The sequence below is a fragment of the Petaurus breviceps genome, unplaced genomic scaffold (genome assembly GCF_028583685.1).
Source record: "Petaurus breviceps papuanus isolate PSGF00001 unplaced genomic scaffold, PetGlider_PUasm1.0 90775, whole genome shotgun sequence".
Classification (NCBI taxonomy): domain Eukaryota; kingdom Metazoa; phylum Chordata; class Mammalia; order Diprotodontia; family Petauridae; genus Petaurus; species Petaurus breviceps.
In genome coordinates, this window is record NW_027187342.1 from 9344863 (window position 1) to 9362444 (window position 17582).

At 35.0% G+C, this 17582-nt stretch overlaps 1 protein-coding gene across 3 annotated transcripts in view; it reads right to left on the reverse strand.

The window, feature by feature from the left end:
• Positions 1-249: 249 nt before the first annotated feature.
• The window catches only part of AFTPH (aftiphilin), a 98894-nt gene continuing 81561 nt past the window's right edge, over positions 250-17582 (reverse strand). For 2 of the 3 annotated variants that reach the window (XM_069068963.1, XM_069068964.1), the window contains 4 exons: positions 17086-17146; positions 15457-15540; positions 11756-11879; positions 250-1418 (listed from right to left, as the gene is read on the reverse strand). In XM_069068963.1, coding sequence (XP_068925064.1) covers positions 1274-1418; positions 11756-11879; positions 15457-15540; positions 17086-17146 — 414 coding nt within the window. In that variant the 3' untranslated portion in view covers positions 250-1273. The remainder of the gene's footprint in view (positions 1419-11755; positions 11880-15456; positions 15541-17085; positions 17147-17582) is intronic. The other variant, XM_069068965.1, reaches the window with a different exon arrangement.

The following is a 17582-nucleotide window of genomic DNA, read 5'->3' on the forward strand; positions in this document are numbered from 1 at the left end:
GCATTATGTCATAAGGTCACGTCAGCACAGTTTAGCCGTGATCCAATTCTCATGGGCTGGAATCAAATTCTTTTCTTGTTTTTAGACAGCAGAGGCCTCACCATTTCTGAAGGGCTGTTTGGTACAGAAACTAAATAGAACTTTATCAAAGCACCGCCTCCCACCCCCAAGTTCCTTAATTTTGCTCTCAACCACAAAATGGAACTTATAGCAGCCTTTTTTTTCTCTACAAAGACACACCAGACTAGATAACTTTTAAATTATTTTATTTCTGTATAAGCTAAAAGGAAATTTACACACTTAAATTTCAAAAGACCTGGGGCATGCATATTAACCTTGTTAGAGGTTCTTCTACATCTCTCTTTTTTTCCATAGGAATTTCCCCAAACATTTACAACCCATAGTCTTTTACTGTATATACAGCCTAAACCATAGCAATCTATGATTATGTCATTTTACACTGTGCAAAATCCTCAAACAAAATAGTGGTATAATAAAACGAAAAAAATCAGTAACAGGTAAGTTTCATTGCAAAACATTCATATAATTTTGGTCCTTCTCCAAATCAAATTGATTAAAGCAGACACAATCTTTTTCTAATACAACCCCTCCCAATCAAGTTCTGACAATGATCCATCCCTATTAACAGAACAGCAACTGATGAAAGTACCTTATAAAAGGCCGTAAAGCGATATGCCAGATTGAAAAGATTAAAAAATAGTCCCAAATCTTCAGCAACAGCCTTTTTTTTTTTTTTTTAAAAAGATCTGAACCAAACCCACCACATACAATAAAATAAAATAAAATGACTTTTGGAGCTCACTTGTAATAGCAAAAGTAATTCAATGTGTTAAGACAAAATTAAGAGGCTAGTCAATGCAATCTGAAAAACACCTGAAGGGGATTTCACAGACAGTGAAGATTTGAGTTTTTAATTTTCTTTTTTTTTTAATTTTAAAAGTTTTGTAAGAAGGACACCACCAGTGTATTTCACAAAGACATAAATGTGTACACCCCAGCAACACAAAAAGAATAAATCTTCAAAAATGTTCACCCCCGATTATTTACATTTTTCTAATATAAATTTAGGACTTCAGTATGTAAATAAATATACATTACTATGTATATCTTTCTAGTGCTGCTTACCAACAAATCAGCTGAACTTGAAATTTGTTTTTATTTTTTTTTAAATTAAAGCAAGTATGCTTTTGGTGGTGGGAAGGAAAAAGAAGGAAGGAAAAATCAATAGAAACTGTCCAATTCACATCACTTATCAGTCTCCCTTCTCGTGGCAGCTTGTTGAAGGTGTTAGTGTAGCTGGGAACATCAACACCTTGGCGTGCATGAAGGTTAAGTCAGGAAGGCTAGCAATCACCTTGGCGGCCTCTTCACTCAGACGCTCTTCTCTTTTAGGCTTCCTGTTTACAGAAGAGAAGGAAAAGCAAGTTCATCACTTAACTGTCAGTGGGGAAAATCTGCTCCATGGCACAAACCAGCAGCCTACAACACCTCAGTCGTGTCACCTCTACCAGTGGTGATATCCTCTGTGCATCCCCAGTTCTGACCTGTATTTGCTCAACACAAGGCAGCTTTCCCAAGATTCTTCCACTGTCAAATGTTACTGCAAGGACAATTATGTTTCTACCTAAGTGAGTAGTCACATTTTTTCATTTTTGAAAAGAGCTTACAACTTTCCTTAGTTACTCAAAGTTTCTACAATTCACAAATATTACTAAAGGCGGACAATAAACCCGACGTCGCAGATCCACTTTGCCTAACAGGACTTTATTTTCTATGAAAATTAAAAATTAAAGTTACATAGCATGTGTCTGGCCTGAATCCTTGCTAGAAATTTCAACCTTGGGCTTTGTTGGTTTTCATCAGGGAATTCCAGAAAAAGAGAAAGTCCTCCATGTAAAAACACCCAGACTTTGCCCCTCTGGGATTCAGAGAGAGAGAGCCCATTAGCAGCAGCACTGAGGATGATTTCTCCTGTTGAGGATGTTCAAAGAGCAGAGGGAGAGAGGCAGTCTCTAAGGTAACCAGGGACGAAACCATGCAGGGTTTTACAGGTTATGATCAACAGGAGACCAGGAGGCAGTAGTGGAAGCATAGACAAAGGACCAATGCTTTCCGAGCTGATGAGCTGAGGCTGTCAGCGCCACTGGAAATTCTAAATGATCTTCAAAAGTAGCTCAGTAAAAGCTTATTATTGTAATCCAATCTGCAGGGTATTTCAAGATACTAACTGTATTAAAGAATATTTGCAAAGAGAACCTCATTTTTTTTTAAGTTTCTGATTTTAAATGAATGATAATCTTGTTTTGGTTGAAAAAGAAAATTCGGAGCCAAGCTAATTAGCTAATGATTTTTTCCTGCGAAGTAATTTCTTTTATTATTTTCTTCTTGAATCTTTGGAGGAAAAATGAGGGTAGAAAAAGGATATATAAAACAAAACTATCAGAGGCCACCACTTCACACCTAAACTTTATCCTTTTATATCACTTCATGTCTCCTTAATCCAATATGAAATCAAAAGGCTTTGTAGGGTGACTAGAAAAGTCAACATCAGATTATTAGGGCCAAAAGTTGAAACAAAAGTGCAAGACATCTATTAGAACTGCCACCAAAGACACTGGGACCCATATCAGTAGATAAACTACTGAACTGAGCTTCTACTGTAGTGTGAAAAGAATGAGACTTATTCAAGGTTTTGCAGTTTAAAACCCCCTATTAGGTCTAAATATGTTTGATTAGATTGCTTCATCTGGAGGGAGAAGAGCAAGAGGAAAAGGGTGGAGGGGAAGGAGAAAGGGTATTTTTGCCCCAGGATCACCCTCCACTACTGCTGGAGGTTATCCTACCATTTTTTCTAAAAGCTTTCACTTTTAACAAGTACTTGGGTGTGACAAGAAGTATATTTTAAGATATTAACTAAAAGCATATGGTTTATAGTTTATGTGTTTAATCTGTAATAATTTTATATACTGACATGATATAAGGCTATTTAGAAACTGAAAGAAAAGAACACTTAAACAAAGTTTCATTGTTGTCTTTTTTCAAAGTCTTTGGCACTGGGCAGGTGGTGACCTAATTTTGGTCTATTAACTCAGGTTCTCCAGGTACAGCACTTCTAAAATCTCTAGCTAAGATCTATCCTCAGGTTTTATTTTGTTTGTTTGGCTTTTTTGTTATTCTTTTTGAGAACAGAGGTCTTTTTTGCTATTTGGACCCTTAACTTTTCTTAAAAACAAAAAATCTAAGTATTTTATTTTAAATTAAATACTTAAATTTATTTTTCTATAAAGTAATTTTATTATAAACTCTTGGATTTTGAAATACTATTTTTTATATTTAAAAGCACTCTAGTGGAAAACTATAAATGGAAAGTCATTATGCTGGTGACAGTATACATTAATACGTATTTTGTTGCTCCCAAAGTGAGGAAAACAAGGTGTTTATGTGTATAACAAACATCACATATATAAATTCTTTAAAGATTAACGTGATAAATCTTCTCACCTGAAGTTAATACCACATATGCTTAGTTCTCATTGTAAGGAGTTGATATTTAATAAATGACAGCTGTCAATGATAGTTATGCTACTACTGTTATGATTCTAAAGCCATTACATCTCTTCATCAACAACTGATTCAAAACATAAGATATGTGTATATGTTCACACACACATACACGTATGTATATATGTATAATTCCACAGCTAAACTGTAGTGCAAACAAATGATCTTTTACTAAAACCCAAACCAAGAGAGTATAATAAAAGTATTTAATTTTTAGACATTTAAAATAAAAAGCAAGTTGACTCAAAGTGGAAAACCTCTCCAATTTTAAGTCAACCTCTACAACAAATGCACCAGTTAGTTTAAAAGTCTAGTTAAATAGGGGTGGGAGAGAAGAATCCCAATGATGTGGGCAAGAATCTATAGTAAATGAGCCTGAACCATTAACCTTTTAAAGTCACTGACTAATTGCCAGCATATCACCAGTACGAATAGGGGAAGAAAGGTTTGGGGATGTCTGGGACTGCTCCCCCAAATAAAAGACAGGATGGTATTCTACATCCTCCAGGACAGCAGAATGTGTAGTATGGTAGAATTGTATGGTAGTTAGTTGCTGCTCAACAAATATGGCTCTCAAGTGAAAAGAAACAAAATCAAAGTGAACCAACACTATATCAGTAAGCTCTTTATGCTGTGGAGCTCTCAAAAAAAAAAAGGGATTTAACTGATTTGGACATTAAATAACTGTTTTTTGATCAGGACCCTGAGATCATAAAGAGTTCTGAATGACATGAAAACAGACTACAAGAAACACTTCATTTAAAAGTATTTTCTTAGAAGGTTTCCATGTGATTAAAAACTCAATTCAGAATTTCAAGTATTTTGATCAATGCGATATTTCAGAAATTGATCCAGTTGAAATAGATGCCCACTGACTGAGGAATGGCTAAACAAACTGATATATGAATGAAATGAAATACTGCTGTACTATTAAGAAAAAATGATGGGGCAGCTAGGTGGCAAAGTGAATAGAGCACCAGCCCTGGAGTCAGGAGGACCTGAGTTCAAATCCAGCCTCAGACACTTAATACTTACTAGCCGTGTAAAAAAAGAAAGAAAAAATGACCATGAAGAACACGAGAAGCAGAGGAAGACTTATGACAGGTACAAAATTAAAAAAAATATATAGACGACTACAACAATAGAACAAACAAAATTAAATGTGCAGTTATAACAACCAAGTAAGGGCCCAAAGAAGAAATGTGACAATGTACTTCCCTCGGGGTCTACTGCTGTGGAATACTGCGTGTAATATCAGGCTTGTTGACGTGTTGGTCAATTTTGCAGAAAACCTATCACCCCCACCCCCATCCTGCCTTTTTCTTTATATCTTCTATGAGGGATGACTATTTGGGAGGACACAGGGTGATTTGGGGAAATGAAAGTGATATAAAAAAGAGAAAAAAATAAGAGAGTAACAAATGCAAAGTAGCAAATGCTTTTTAAAATTGCAGCAACATATTCGAGGACTACAATGGCCACAGGCAGACAAAAGGACTAGACAAACCTCTGCAAAGCAGAAAAAAAGATGACCACAGACACACTAAGGGATGAAAGGAGAAAAATAGGTCTCTCTTCATGAAATTAAATAAAGACATGCCAAGAGAAAAGAGAAATGGCACTTCAATTGAAATCAGTAGCTCTAAGTTTGGAGAAAACAGGGCATCATCTCAAGCTTGCACTCAGACAGAATGAGATGCCTAAGACAGTAAAAATTTATTTACTTTACTTAAATTTTACTTCAAAAAAAAAAAAAAGATTTTCAATTAGGCAATCTCACGTTAAAATGAACCTGTTAACAGAACTGGATCTGTAATGTCGTACTTCAAATATATATGGAGAATTCTATATTTATACATTTCCAACTTACTAAAGCCCCATACTCACCCCCTACCACAATGTTTCCACTGCCAACAGAGCTTTGGAGAGGTTTCTATTGTATTCTAAGAGAAACAATGCTCTCAATAATCTGCTGAACATTATGGACACCCAAACTGGTCCTGCTTGTGAAGACCTACCTCCCCAAATAACTGAACACATTATAGCATATCAACATAAAATGGAATAGTATTGCTCTGTAAGAAATGATGAGATACTTTATAAGAAACTTACAAAGACCTGTATGAACTTGCTGCAGAGTGAAATGAGAAGAACCAGGAAAACAATTTAAACACAACAACAACACTATAAAGACAAACAACTTTGAATGACTTATGAACTATGATCAATACAGTGACCAGCTACGATTTCAGTGAACTGAGGATGAAGTACCTGCCACCTCTGGGTAGAGAAGGGATGGACTCAAAATGCTATGTGAACATTTGTTTTGTCTGACAATTCAAATCTCTCACATGGGTTTTACTTTCCTTACTTTCTGGTTAAGTGGGGAGGTGAGAGTGAAAAGGAAATCAGGGATAAGTAAACAAACAAATGTTAAAAATGCACAAAGAACAGAAGGAAGGTTAGAAACAATCACAGACAAGGATAGCTTTGAAAGTTAAATGATGAATTTACTAAATACTTAAAAAGAAATGCAAGTTTGACATAATAAGAGATGGAATTTCCTATATTTTTCTTCTGTTTCAAAAGATACATGAAAATGTTCATTTTATATGTTTCTTGTTAAGTTCAGAATAAAAAAAATGCAGAAAAAAGAGAACCACCTCCTAAAGGATCTGGGAAGTTGAGTCCCTTCTACAGGCTGTATGATTTAGGACGGGGGAAAGGGAGGAGGAGGAAAAAGGGCTTCTTGCTGCAATGATGGCAGGGGAGGTGTAGGGAAGATATACTCCTAGCACCCCAAAAGATAGATTCATGGGGGGGAAAAAGCTATAATCACAGAATCCCTGAATTGTAAAGAATCTACCTAGAAGGACATCAGTCCAGCCAATCTTTATTTAAATTTCTCCTTTAACACACTGAAAAAGTTGTCATTCAACCTTTACAGAAGACCTCCTGGGGAGGGAAAGGTGTGTGGGGAGAATCTTATTGCCTCCTGAGTCAGCACATTCTACTTTTGCATAATTCTAATTGTCAGGCAATTTTATCCTAAGATCAAACCTAAATTTGTCTATCAATTTTCAATTCAATCCAACAAACATTTATTGCCTGTTATGTGTTAATGCACAATGCTGGGTGCAGTGGCTATGAGATGCTGGCAGATAAATACACGCACCATAACTTGAGGAGGACCGAGGAAGCGCTCATAACCATGGGAATTGGCATGGACTTTCTGTAGCAGACTCCAAATGAGGGGAAGGTGAGAAGGCCGAACATTTCAGGAAGGTGATACAGTTTGTACAATGGCACAGATATAGGGGATGGGATGCCAAGCTGTGGAAACAGTAAGGATGTCTGCAGGAGCCGGGCTGGGAACCCAGGGCTTTAAATGCAGCTGCTGGTTCTGGATGGCCCAGCAAAGCTGGTCTCATTTCTCTCCTATACAGCAGTTTTTCAGACATTATTTTGGTCTCTCTCTGTCCTCACATGGGGTCTCAGCATCCCCCTGGGGCTGGATGCTATGCCTCTCAATGCGTCTCCACTGTTGACTCACATGCAACTTGTAGTCTATGTTACTCCCACAGCTTTTCTGGACAAGCTGTTGTCTAGTCATGCCTCCTCCACACTGTCCTTAGTTTCCAAAAATCAACCTCACAAATATAAGAGGTTATGTATTCATATTAAATGTCATCTTATTAGATTTGGTCCACCTAACAATCTAGCCAGCCTGTATTTTTGATTCGGACTCCCCCAGTGTAATGCTATCCTTAGCTACATCTTATCTGCAAATCTGATAAGCACTATGTCTATTCTACTTTACCCAAGTCAATGTAATAATGATACCTCATATTCACATAGCTCTAATTTTAAAGGTTAAACTACTCTCTCTCTCTCTCACACACACTAATTTGCCCCTTATAATAGCAATCTTTATTATTATTATTGTAGTTATTATTTAAACCCACTGAATACAGTTTGGGGTCAAAATAAAGAGCATAAATAATTTTAAAATTGTAGTAAAAATAGGAACTATGTCTGGGAAATCAGATATGACAACAAATGCTTGTTGACCTAACCTTATGCTCATTCTCATTCTATTTACTGATAGCAGGTTTTAAAGTTTATTTGTTTATGGAATATACTCAATTTGGGCATATGTGGATAGAACCATAACAGTGTAATAACTTCATTACAGGTATGAGTAAAAATGTTTGAAACAATACTTCTCATAATTTAATTCACTGGGTTTGTGAAGACGATAGTAAAATACTCAAACAACATTTTTAGAGTGAGTTGAAATGTAGCAAGTAGGAGCAAACAACATTTCAAGGAGGCATGTAGGAATGACTTTAAAAAACATGTCGAAGACCTGTCCTGGGCAGGCAGTAGAGCAATCAGAAAGACTGTAGATATTTTAAGGCAAAAGCTTTCAGCCAACTCTAAGTCTAAGGTACAAGTGAAATAAAAATTCTGTAAAAACCAGATCTGGAAATCAAACAACCACCCTCACCCATGGACACTGTGGAAATGACTGCTCCCAGCTCCTGTGTGACCACCAACCACTATTATCAGAGCATCCTTCGTTACAATGAATGGCAATGTCAACACCTCCAAGAGCATATATGGAAATTAATAACTGGTATTATCTGAGATCCCTCAGGGTGCATGGCACCAAACTCTAGCAGTCCCAAGAGAGAAAGACTCCTAGGTTTGTAAATAAGTAATTTTGAGATTATTTCTGTGATTGAGGTAGGACATTACAGAATTACATAGCATGATTCAGAATTGTAATTGGATAACAGAGTTCACTTAAATCTTAGGTAATACCAGACTCACTAGCATTAATGTTATTTTCTTCCTTTTTTCTCTTCAAAAATGTTTCAAAACCAGTGAATACAGGTGCTGAACCAATATGAAGATAATGGGTAATTTTTTAAAAACTATAGCAAAAATAGGAACTTTCTCTGATGAATGTTAATGTTTGAGAATTTTGGTCAACTTTTTCCTAACATAGAACACTAGAATAAATGAACACCTGTACCCTCAGCCTTCTTTTCCATTAGATATAAAAAAGCATTAGCCTGTTCATATATAACATGGACCATGCTCAGAAGTATGCTCATACACACTGCCTATTTTAGAGTTAAAAGACTTAGGTTATTCCTTCCAAAAGCCTCAACTTAGGTGGAGACATCTCTAATTTTATATGATGCCAAGTTTGATGTGGAAAAAACATTTGCATAGTGATCTTTTAGTCATGTAGCTAATGTGTCTTTAGCAATAATGTCTCTAATATTCACATGAAATTTCTGAATAAATTACTTTCATGGAGGCCAATGAAACCTTTCACATCTCTGTCAATGCATCTCCCATTAATCTTTCTGCCTCTTTCCCAATCCACCCTACTTACTGAAGTAAGTCCTTTAGGCATAATTAATTAAATCCTACACTTAATTGTAGGATTTAATAGTGGAGGTCTGTGGGAGGTTGTAAAGAAAATGTGAAACTCCCTCCTTGGTTCCTGAACAAAAATGGTTGTATTTATATAAATAAAGTTTCTAATGCTATTTGATTAAGTTATTGTTCACTCTGTCCTTTAATTTCAAAGATGATCAATACTGAATAGGGTTTGGGCATAAGTAAAAATTTAAGGTGTACAATTACCCAAGCACCTTTACTTAAACTTGCTTGGCTATGACCAAACAGGCTATATATCATTTACTTATATGATTTGCAACCAGTAATTTAATTCCTCAAACACAGAAATACTGGGCTATCAAAGTTTTGGGATTTTCTGTTTGTTTAGATAAGAAGTTCAATATATGCTAAAGAACTCAATACAGCTATAAAAATGACCAGAGGAAACACCCTAAAACGTTTTGCCAACTCAATCCCAAAATATCCTATAGAATGGGAAAATTCGAAAGGAAGCTCTTAAAGTGATAAGATTTGGAAAGTCTTCTAGTCCACAGTACTATTCAAGAGCTATTATGAAGAGCTAAAATAAGTCAGGTCAATCCTGAGGTTTAGAGCTCCTCCTAATGGTTCAAAGAATAAACTTTCATTGCTGGCAATTTCAAAACTTTCCAAATCGTTACCATTAATAGGACAAAATAGGAAAAGAGTATCAGACTAAAATTCTAATAAGGAAGGAATTATTTGGAAAAAATAAACAATTAAAAGATATTCTAAAAGCCTCAACTCCCCCCCCCCCCAACTTCAGTAACAGTTTTATTTAATACAGTGTTTCATTTATTCTACATATTCTCCTTAAACATTCTGCCAATGAGCATAAGTCTGATAAAAATGGATACTAGTCTTTCTGGAGAGCAATCTGGAATTATGCCCAAAGGGCTATAAATACTTTCATACCCTTTGATCCAGCAATACCACTCCTAGGGTTATACCCCAAAGAGATCATAGAAATGGGAGAAAGACCCATATGTACAAAAATGTTTATAGCCGCTCTTTTTGTTGTGGCAAAGAATTGGAAATTAAGGGGGTGCCCATCAATTGGGGAATGGCTGAACAAGTTGTGGTATATGCATGTTATGGAATACTATTGCGCCATAAGAAACGGGGAGCAGGTGGTCTTCATATTTACCTGGAGAGGCTTAAAAGAACTGATGCTGAGTGAGAAGAGTAGAACCAGGAGGAATTTGTACACAATTACAGACACAACGTATGTGTGATGACCAACTTTGATAGACTGGACTCTTCTCAACAATGCAGGGATATAAGTCAATCCCAAAAGACGCATGATGGAGAGAAAAACGTGCATCCAGAGAAAGAACTAGAAAGAACTAAATTTGTATCCAGGTGGAAGCAAAATACCTGATCTTTTTCGTTCTCTTATTGGGTTTTATGTCCTCTTTACCATTTTTCATTCTAGCTGGTACAATCCATCCTTATAACCTGACCATTGTATAATGTGAAAGTATTTACAGATCCTATACTTGATAATAAGCCGCCATGCGGGGGATGGGAGGGAGGGGGACAAAATGTGAAATTCAAGGAATTGTGGAATTGAATCCTGTAAACTAAAAGGAAACAAACAAAAAAAATGGATACTAGTTTAATAGAGAATCTGGGGGAAAACAATATGTAGATTAAAAATTCAACTTGAGTAGAGCTGAAAGAGTGTCTTCTACAGATATTTAACAGCATACCTAGAATCTTAAAATGATTATACACACTGTGAATGGAGTTCTGATTGACAATCTGCTATTTCATGCCAAAATTTAGAGACAAGTATGTATAAAAGTTTTGACAACTATTTTCTGATGACTTAAAAAATCAAATGAAAAAAGTTTGGTGTAAATGGTTAAATTTGGGATTTGATATGCAGGTAGACTGTTCACTCAAGAACAACAGCACTAATTCTGGATAAGAAGGTAAATATTTCCCTTTGAATAATGTTGATGAATAACTAATCTTTTGTAGCATAGTCAGTACAAGAATTAAACATGATTATTCCTGCAGTAGTATTTTCTTTCATTGACAGACAGACGAGACTTTAGTAGATACTCTTCTAGTGTCCTGCTTTTTCTAAAATCCATGACCCTCAGGGTTTCCATGAAGTCAAGAGAAAAATTTCCCCTTCCCCAAATCCACTGGGTTTCAAAATGGCATATTCTGGAAGTAGCTAGGAAAGCTGGCTGTTATTTTACTTGTTTCAGTCAGATAAAGGGCAAAGTTCAGGGGAATTTGGGGGCAGGCAAACAGTTATGGAAAATAGCATTTCCATGTCTAGTTTAATACACAGTATTTAGATGGGTGTGTATAAGGAGGTAGGAGAGTACCTAATTTCCAAATTTGGAGAAGTCAGTACCGACAAGTTTAAAAGAAGTCTACAAATATTAGTCAAATGACCTTATTTTAATCTTTTTCATTCTGTTATAAAGAGATTATCATTTAACTAGATTATAAACTACTTGAACAGATTCAATATTTCTAACACAGAGAATTTAGTATACTGTCACGTACTACATTAATTTCCATACAAGCTGTATCTTAAAATAGTAATTATTTTTTTTAAACACTGGACACTTCACATCTCTTTTCATTTCAGGTTTCCTTTGTTTAACATGGAACCTAAATAAGTACTTAATACTTATGATTTGCAATAAACAATCCTTATCTTCATGAGGTTTAGCTGGATATTGCAATTTACCTGGTAGATGTGCTTGTCTTCTCTACTGTGGACATGAGTCTTGCAAATGCATCAGTCACTTTTATGCTTGAGTTGGCGGTTTCCAATTTTGAAGTTGTCAACTCATACAACTCTGGATCCACACCTTATAGTATAAAATGATAGTCAGTGATGGCAGGATGCAAAAGTGTCTATCAGCCACAATCCAAGATGCAAAAGGATTAATTCTGTAAACATCTGAGTAATTTACAATAACCACAAATTATTTTCAGATTACATTATTACATTTTTTATTATAACCTTTATTCTTAATGTAAGAAATTATACTTTTGCACAGATTTGGATGTAAAAAATCTTATTAGGATAGTTTAAAAAATACTTATTGGTAGGTTTAAAAAATGCCAATTCTAATTTGGAATCATAAAAGAGATGTCTGCAAATTTTTAATATCCGATGTTTGATAACTCTATAATGCACAATATAATGCTAATATTCTCTTAAATCTTTTCTTCAGGAGGTGGGGAAGAATGGACAGAAATCAAACCTCAATTCAGAGCATTGGATTTAGGAACTATAATGTTTATTTAGATCTAAGTAAGCTGAACTTATGTTTAGGGAAACAATTTTAGTTGTTACATTAGAATGAGCTTATTGATGGCAAAAGTGGGTATTTTTGTGTACTTAACATAGTGCCCTGGAATACAGAAGGTGCTTAATAAATGCTTATTGATAAATTTGATTAAAAGATACTGAATATTATGGTCTGACAGGAAATAATTATCCCTAAAAAGGTGTTATTTAGCAAAATGATTGGCTAACACTGGTAGTGTTCAGAACTACCGTTTAGTTAAGAATAGGTAGAGGTGAAATAACCTCCACAGAAAAACCCTCTGCTTTAGTAACTGTTGTTAGTGCTTGTTGTCTTGGTTGTTAAGCTGTGGCAATAATTTTTTAAACTATGATTAAATGATAATAATTAAAAGATAAATTTTTCTTAGGAAAATCTGAAAATGTCTTTATCCTTCTTACTCATTCATAAACCACTGTGTTGATATGACATGCATTTTGCATTCCCAAATTATAAGCAAGTCTCTTTTTACTGAACAAGATAATGGAAAACCAGGAATTACATTGTATTAAGTTTACTTTTTAATATAAGCTCAGCAGAGTTTTAAAAATAGATCTCAGATGTTCACAGAAGCCAAACAAGCAAAAAGCAGCAAGCCCCACAGTTTCCACTTCCAAAAAGGGAGGAAGGCCATAGAAAATGCAAGAACTCTTACAAGTTCTTGGGATCCCATTAAGGTATATGGCATTGTTTCAAAATACCACTGCAGACCTACCCTTATAAATTTCTGTATTTATCTATAGTTACAGTTAGAATGTTAAAATTATGGATTTAAGAGACAAGTTAGAAAAAGAAAATTTTCTTTTTAAAGGTTAAATTCTGAGGTTGCTTTGGAATCTAAGTTAATGTTCAATGCAGCATGCTGCTGTTCTATGGAAAAATTATATCCTGACTGGCAACATGAAGGTGTGAGAGAAAGCTTAGCTGGTTTTGATAGGTTTAATAAAAGTAACCCTGACTGCTTTACTGTCAAACAGTTAGTAAGACAGGAGATTTTTTAAAAATAGTATGATTATTTTTCAAAACATAGTACAACTACAATATAGATATAAGTGGAGAATAATTTCGACAGAACCTTAATGAGGTCTGTATATAACTCAAGTTAGTCCACCAAATTCTATGCCAACCTCCTAAATAAATCTTACACACAAAATAATAATTGCAAGCTAAGACAATATGACTTTCCCAGAAACAAGTCAGAAAAAAATGCAAGCAAGTGGTGAAATGACCTACCAAGGAAGGTGTTTATAACTGTTGCTTGATGACAAGTTTTGAACAAAAACCCAAACAGCAATAAAATAAGCCAAAACAGGATTTAGAGTAACCAAATTCATAGAGCAGCTAGCATATTTATGAGAATACTGAAAGAAGTATAAAAATAGGTAAAAAGAAATGTATGCTATGTTAATTGTGCTAAAATGCACTTCCCTTATTACAGCTATGAGACTGTTAAGCCTGCCCTCCAGGATGTTCTTTGACTCTCAGCACTGGACATTAAGCTGGGTTATCAGGCCACTTCTGCATCTCTTTATGAATTCCTGCTATTTGTGCTCCTAAGGATGATTGGATGATTTTAAAGTGAGAGTTTGGATTATAATTAAATTTTTAAAAAGATTGTTAGGAATTCAAAAGAAAAAAATAGCGAGCTCAGTTAAATTATAATATGAAATTGTGAGAAAATGAAGTTCAGGGAGCTCATTTCATCCCAAGGAAGCTGCATGCCTTGTTACAGCTTTCCCTGGCAATCAATGAAACTAAATGCATAGTTGTTGGCTCATCGGGTGTCCTCCAATGGCTCACTTATGCATACTGGCGAGTCCACTGAAGCAATGTATTTAGATGCAATTCAACTGAAAGACAAATCATTTTGAAACAAACATTGTATTGGTTTTCACAAGCTTGCAAAATCTTAAAAGCAAATGAAAACAGTAATGAATCACCTGGATTTCATAGTAAAGTTATTGTACCAATTGGCAGCAAGAAGTTTCCACTAATGAATGAGCAGATCTTGGGAGCCAGGAAAAACATGGGGTCACACCTCAGTTACCCTTCTTAGGTCCTTCCTATTTCCTACAACTTCCCCTTGATTGGGGATGGGGTGGTGTCAGTTCTTAAGCATCTGTTGTGGAGCAGCACAAAATTAAAATATAGTTAAGGGCTAGGGTGGCAGGGAGAGGGGTATCAAAAGGGGTCAAGGGTAACCCTTTACTCATAGGTTTGGGTCACCAATGCTGCCCTGTGACCAGTTAGGACAACAACCAGATCACAAGCTGAGGTAACAGAAACTCAGTGAAAACTATCTTAAAGAAAATGTAACCATAAAAACATCATTACAATGTTCATCTTTTATTTAGTTAGAAAATGACAAAATACATGAGTCCTTTGGTCAACGGACTGAACTTCAGCAGGGCTGAACATTCCTTTTACAGGCATTTCCCAATATATTTTCTTGGTTTCTAGCTTTTCACATCCCATTGGCGACTGTCTTTCTAACATTTTGTGATAACACTTTTCCTTCAGAGGTAACAGCATACCTGCTATTTAAGAAAGAACTACATAAAAACTATAATAGAGATCCATGTGTCAATTATATGACTAAACAACAGGCTCCAATATTTTGGAACCTAATTCTATATTAGCAGCACCAAAGTACATGTAATTAACTGAAAGCCAGAATTTGCAATAACACTGTAATCACGCACACTACAATGTAAAAGATGCATATGCGATTGTACTTAGATTTTTAAAAATGGCTTTATAGAATATGCTTTAAAAATCAGCATACAAGTCTCTCATCTTTCAAAAGTGGAATAGGGAAATCTTTAACATACTGAGTCACTAAGATGGTTAAAATTTTCATTCCTAAAAGCTACCTTCAGTCTTAAAACACTACACTTTGCCCAAATTATGTTACTTGTAGCTTGGTACTGCAAAATAACTAACAGAAGGCAGATGAAAGAAAAAAAAAGTATTAGAAAGACATCATAGAAAAATATGATAAAATTATTTTTCTTGCTTATAGGAAAGTCAAGTGCCATGATCATGCTATTAGTAACAAGTTAGATCATAGTTGTGGTTTTAACACTCTGCTGACCTGGGATGGTGGTGGTGCTGCTAGAGCTACTGTCATCCACGGGCCCAAAGAAATCAAGGTTCAGGAGAGTGGAACCTCCACTAGCTTGGAATTCAGTGACCGTGGTGGTAGGCAGCCATACAGAAGGTAAGCCAAGGGAGGAGGGGTTATGTGTAAAAAGGGGTAAGACACACACTTGAACATGCAAGTTATAATTAGTATTCATTATACAATTTAAAAATCAACATGAAAACAATGCTTACAGAATTAGTTTGTTATATCTAAAGACAGTAACAACTTAACTCAATGTACATTTTCTCATGTACAATGCAAGTAATTAAACACTAGTTAACTTTGTAGTTAGAAAGAAAAGGTTTATTTCAATAAAAAATTGAAGCCACATCAGAAAGATCCAGGTAAATCTGCCTGTTAAAGGGAAACAATACTGTAATTTCAGTCCATCATAAATTCATCATTATACACGCCCAAACCAGTCTTTCAAGTTAGTAATGCTGGTTCATAATTAGTGACTTAAAAATCTGACAAATTTATCTGCCAGTTTCAGGCTACAGATCAATATGGTGACTTAGTTTAAAATACTCTATGTGGTCTTGGATGCCACAATTGCCCTACCCTGTTATGCACAACTTCAAGTTGTACTGTTCCCCTTTAACTCTGAAACAGTGATCAGAAAGGAGATACATTTTAGAAGAAGTTGTTTGTTAAAAGAAAGCATGATGATTTGACTGAAGTAATAAGATACTAGACAACAGTAAAAAGGTCCATCCAGGCTTTCCTTCATCACTAAGGTATCCAATCTGCTATAGTCCAGGTATCCTTGCACCACTACTATCCTATCATAAGGAACCATGAAAGAGTGATTTAAAAAAAAAGTTTTGTCCAATGTTTAAACAACTATAATGAACAGTCATTTTTATTGTAACCTGTTTTGCTAAGAAAAAAGAAAACCTCCTTTCACTTTCTATGTTTTTTTTTTCTTTCAACCCTCTATAGGAACAACTTGTTTCCCTTGCCAGCATTTTTAAAAACTGTAAGTCATACCAGTACATGGGCAAAATTTGAATTGCTGGCATTTAATACCTATCAATAATTAACACGGAAATGAACTGAATTTAGAAAACAACCATCAAATCACATTTTCCATTTTAATTATTGGTGTTCTATAAAATATATCTGAACTTTTGAGTCAAAAAAATACGCATCATTTGCAAACTGCTTTTGGTTAAACAATTGTGCTTTGAAAGACCTTTATTCACTGTATTTTGCATCCAAAAACCCCCCATAAAATGAAGTTCATTAGGAAAAGATTTTTCCCAAGTTAAATATTTCAAGCTAAAATACTACTTAGCTACTTAGAGAATGATCAGAATTACCTAAGCTTTTAATGTTCCACTTATAGTAATTAAAATAAAATTTTATATAGTTCTCACTAAGTACACTATGATATTATATCATGAATATTAATGGCTGCTTTTCTGGGGGAACTACCAATCAGAAGGAAAGCCTGAATTTCCAAAGATAAGAATAAAAAATTATGTCTTTAAAAAAATCAGCAGAGAGAAGTTTGTCTGAACTTTGTAGCTTTCTTAACTCTAGCTCTTGTGCTAGAGGCTCTACGGAGAGACGTACCATCTAAAGGGTTAGTAAGGCCACTGCTACTCCAGTCAAACTGGACAGGTGGTAGAGATTCCTAGAGTTGGAAACCAAAAAAAATAAAAATTTGTCAATCCAGATTACAGCAATGTAAGATACTTAAAATAAAGGTTTTTAAAAAATCAAAATAGCATAAAGAAGAATATCTCATAAAACTTCATTTTACTAAATGAATAATTATGGATTGATCTAGGTCAGATTATAATCTTCTAAACCGAGCTTTAAACTTCTTGTTAAATAGCAATAAATGGATAAAAATTTCTAGTAAAAGACTTCTTTTTATTAAAGGCTAAATTTAGTCAGCACCCATGAATTATGCCTAGCAAATATAAACTGCAAAACCTTAAAACTTTGTCCAAGAATCAGTTACTAAAAACTTCTTAGCTGGAACCATCCTGAGAGTCAGGAGAACAAGGTTCTATCTAGTCCTACTAGTAATTATCTATATGACCTGAGGCAAGTCATTCATCCTC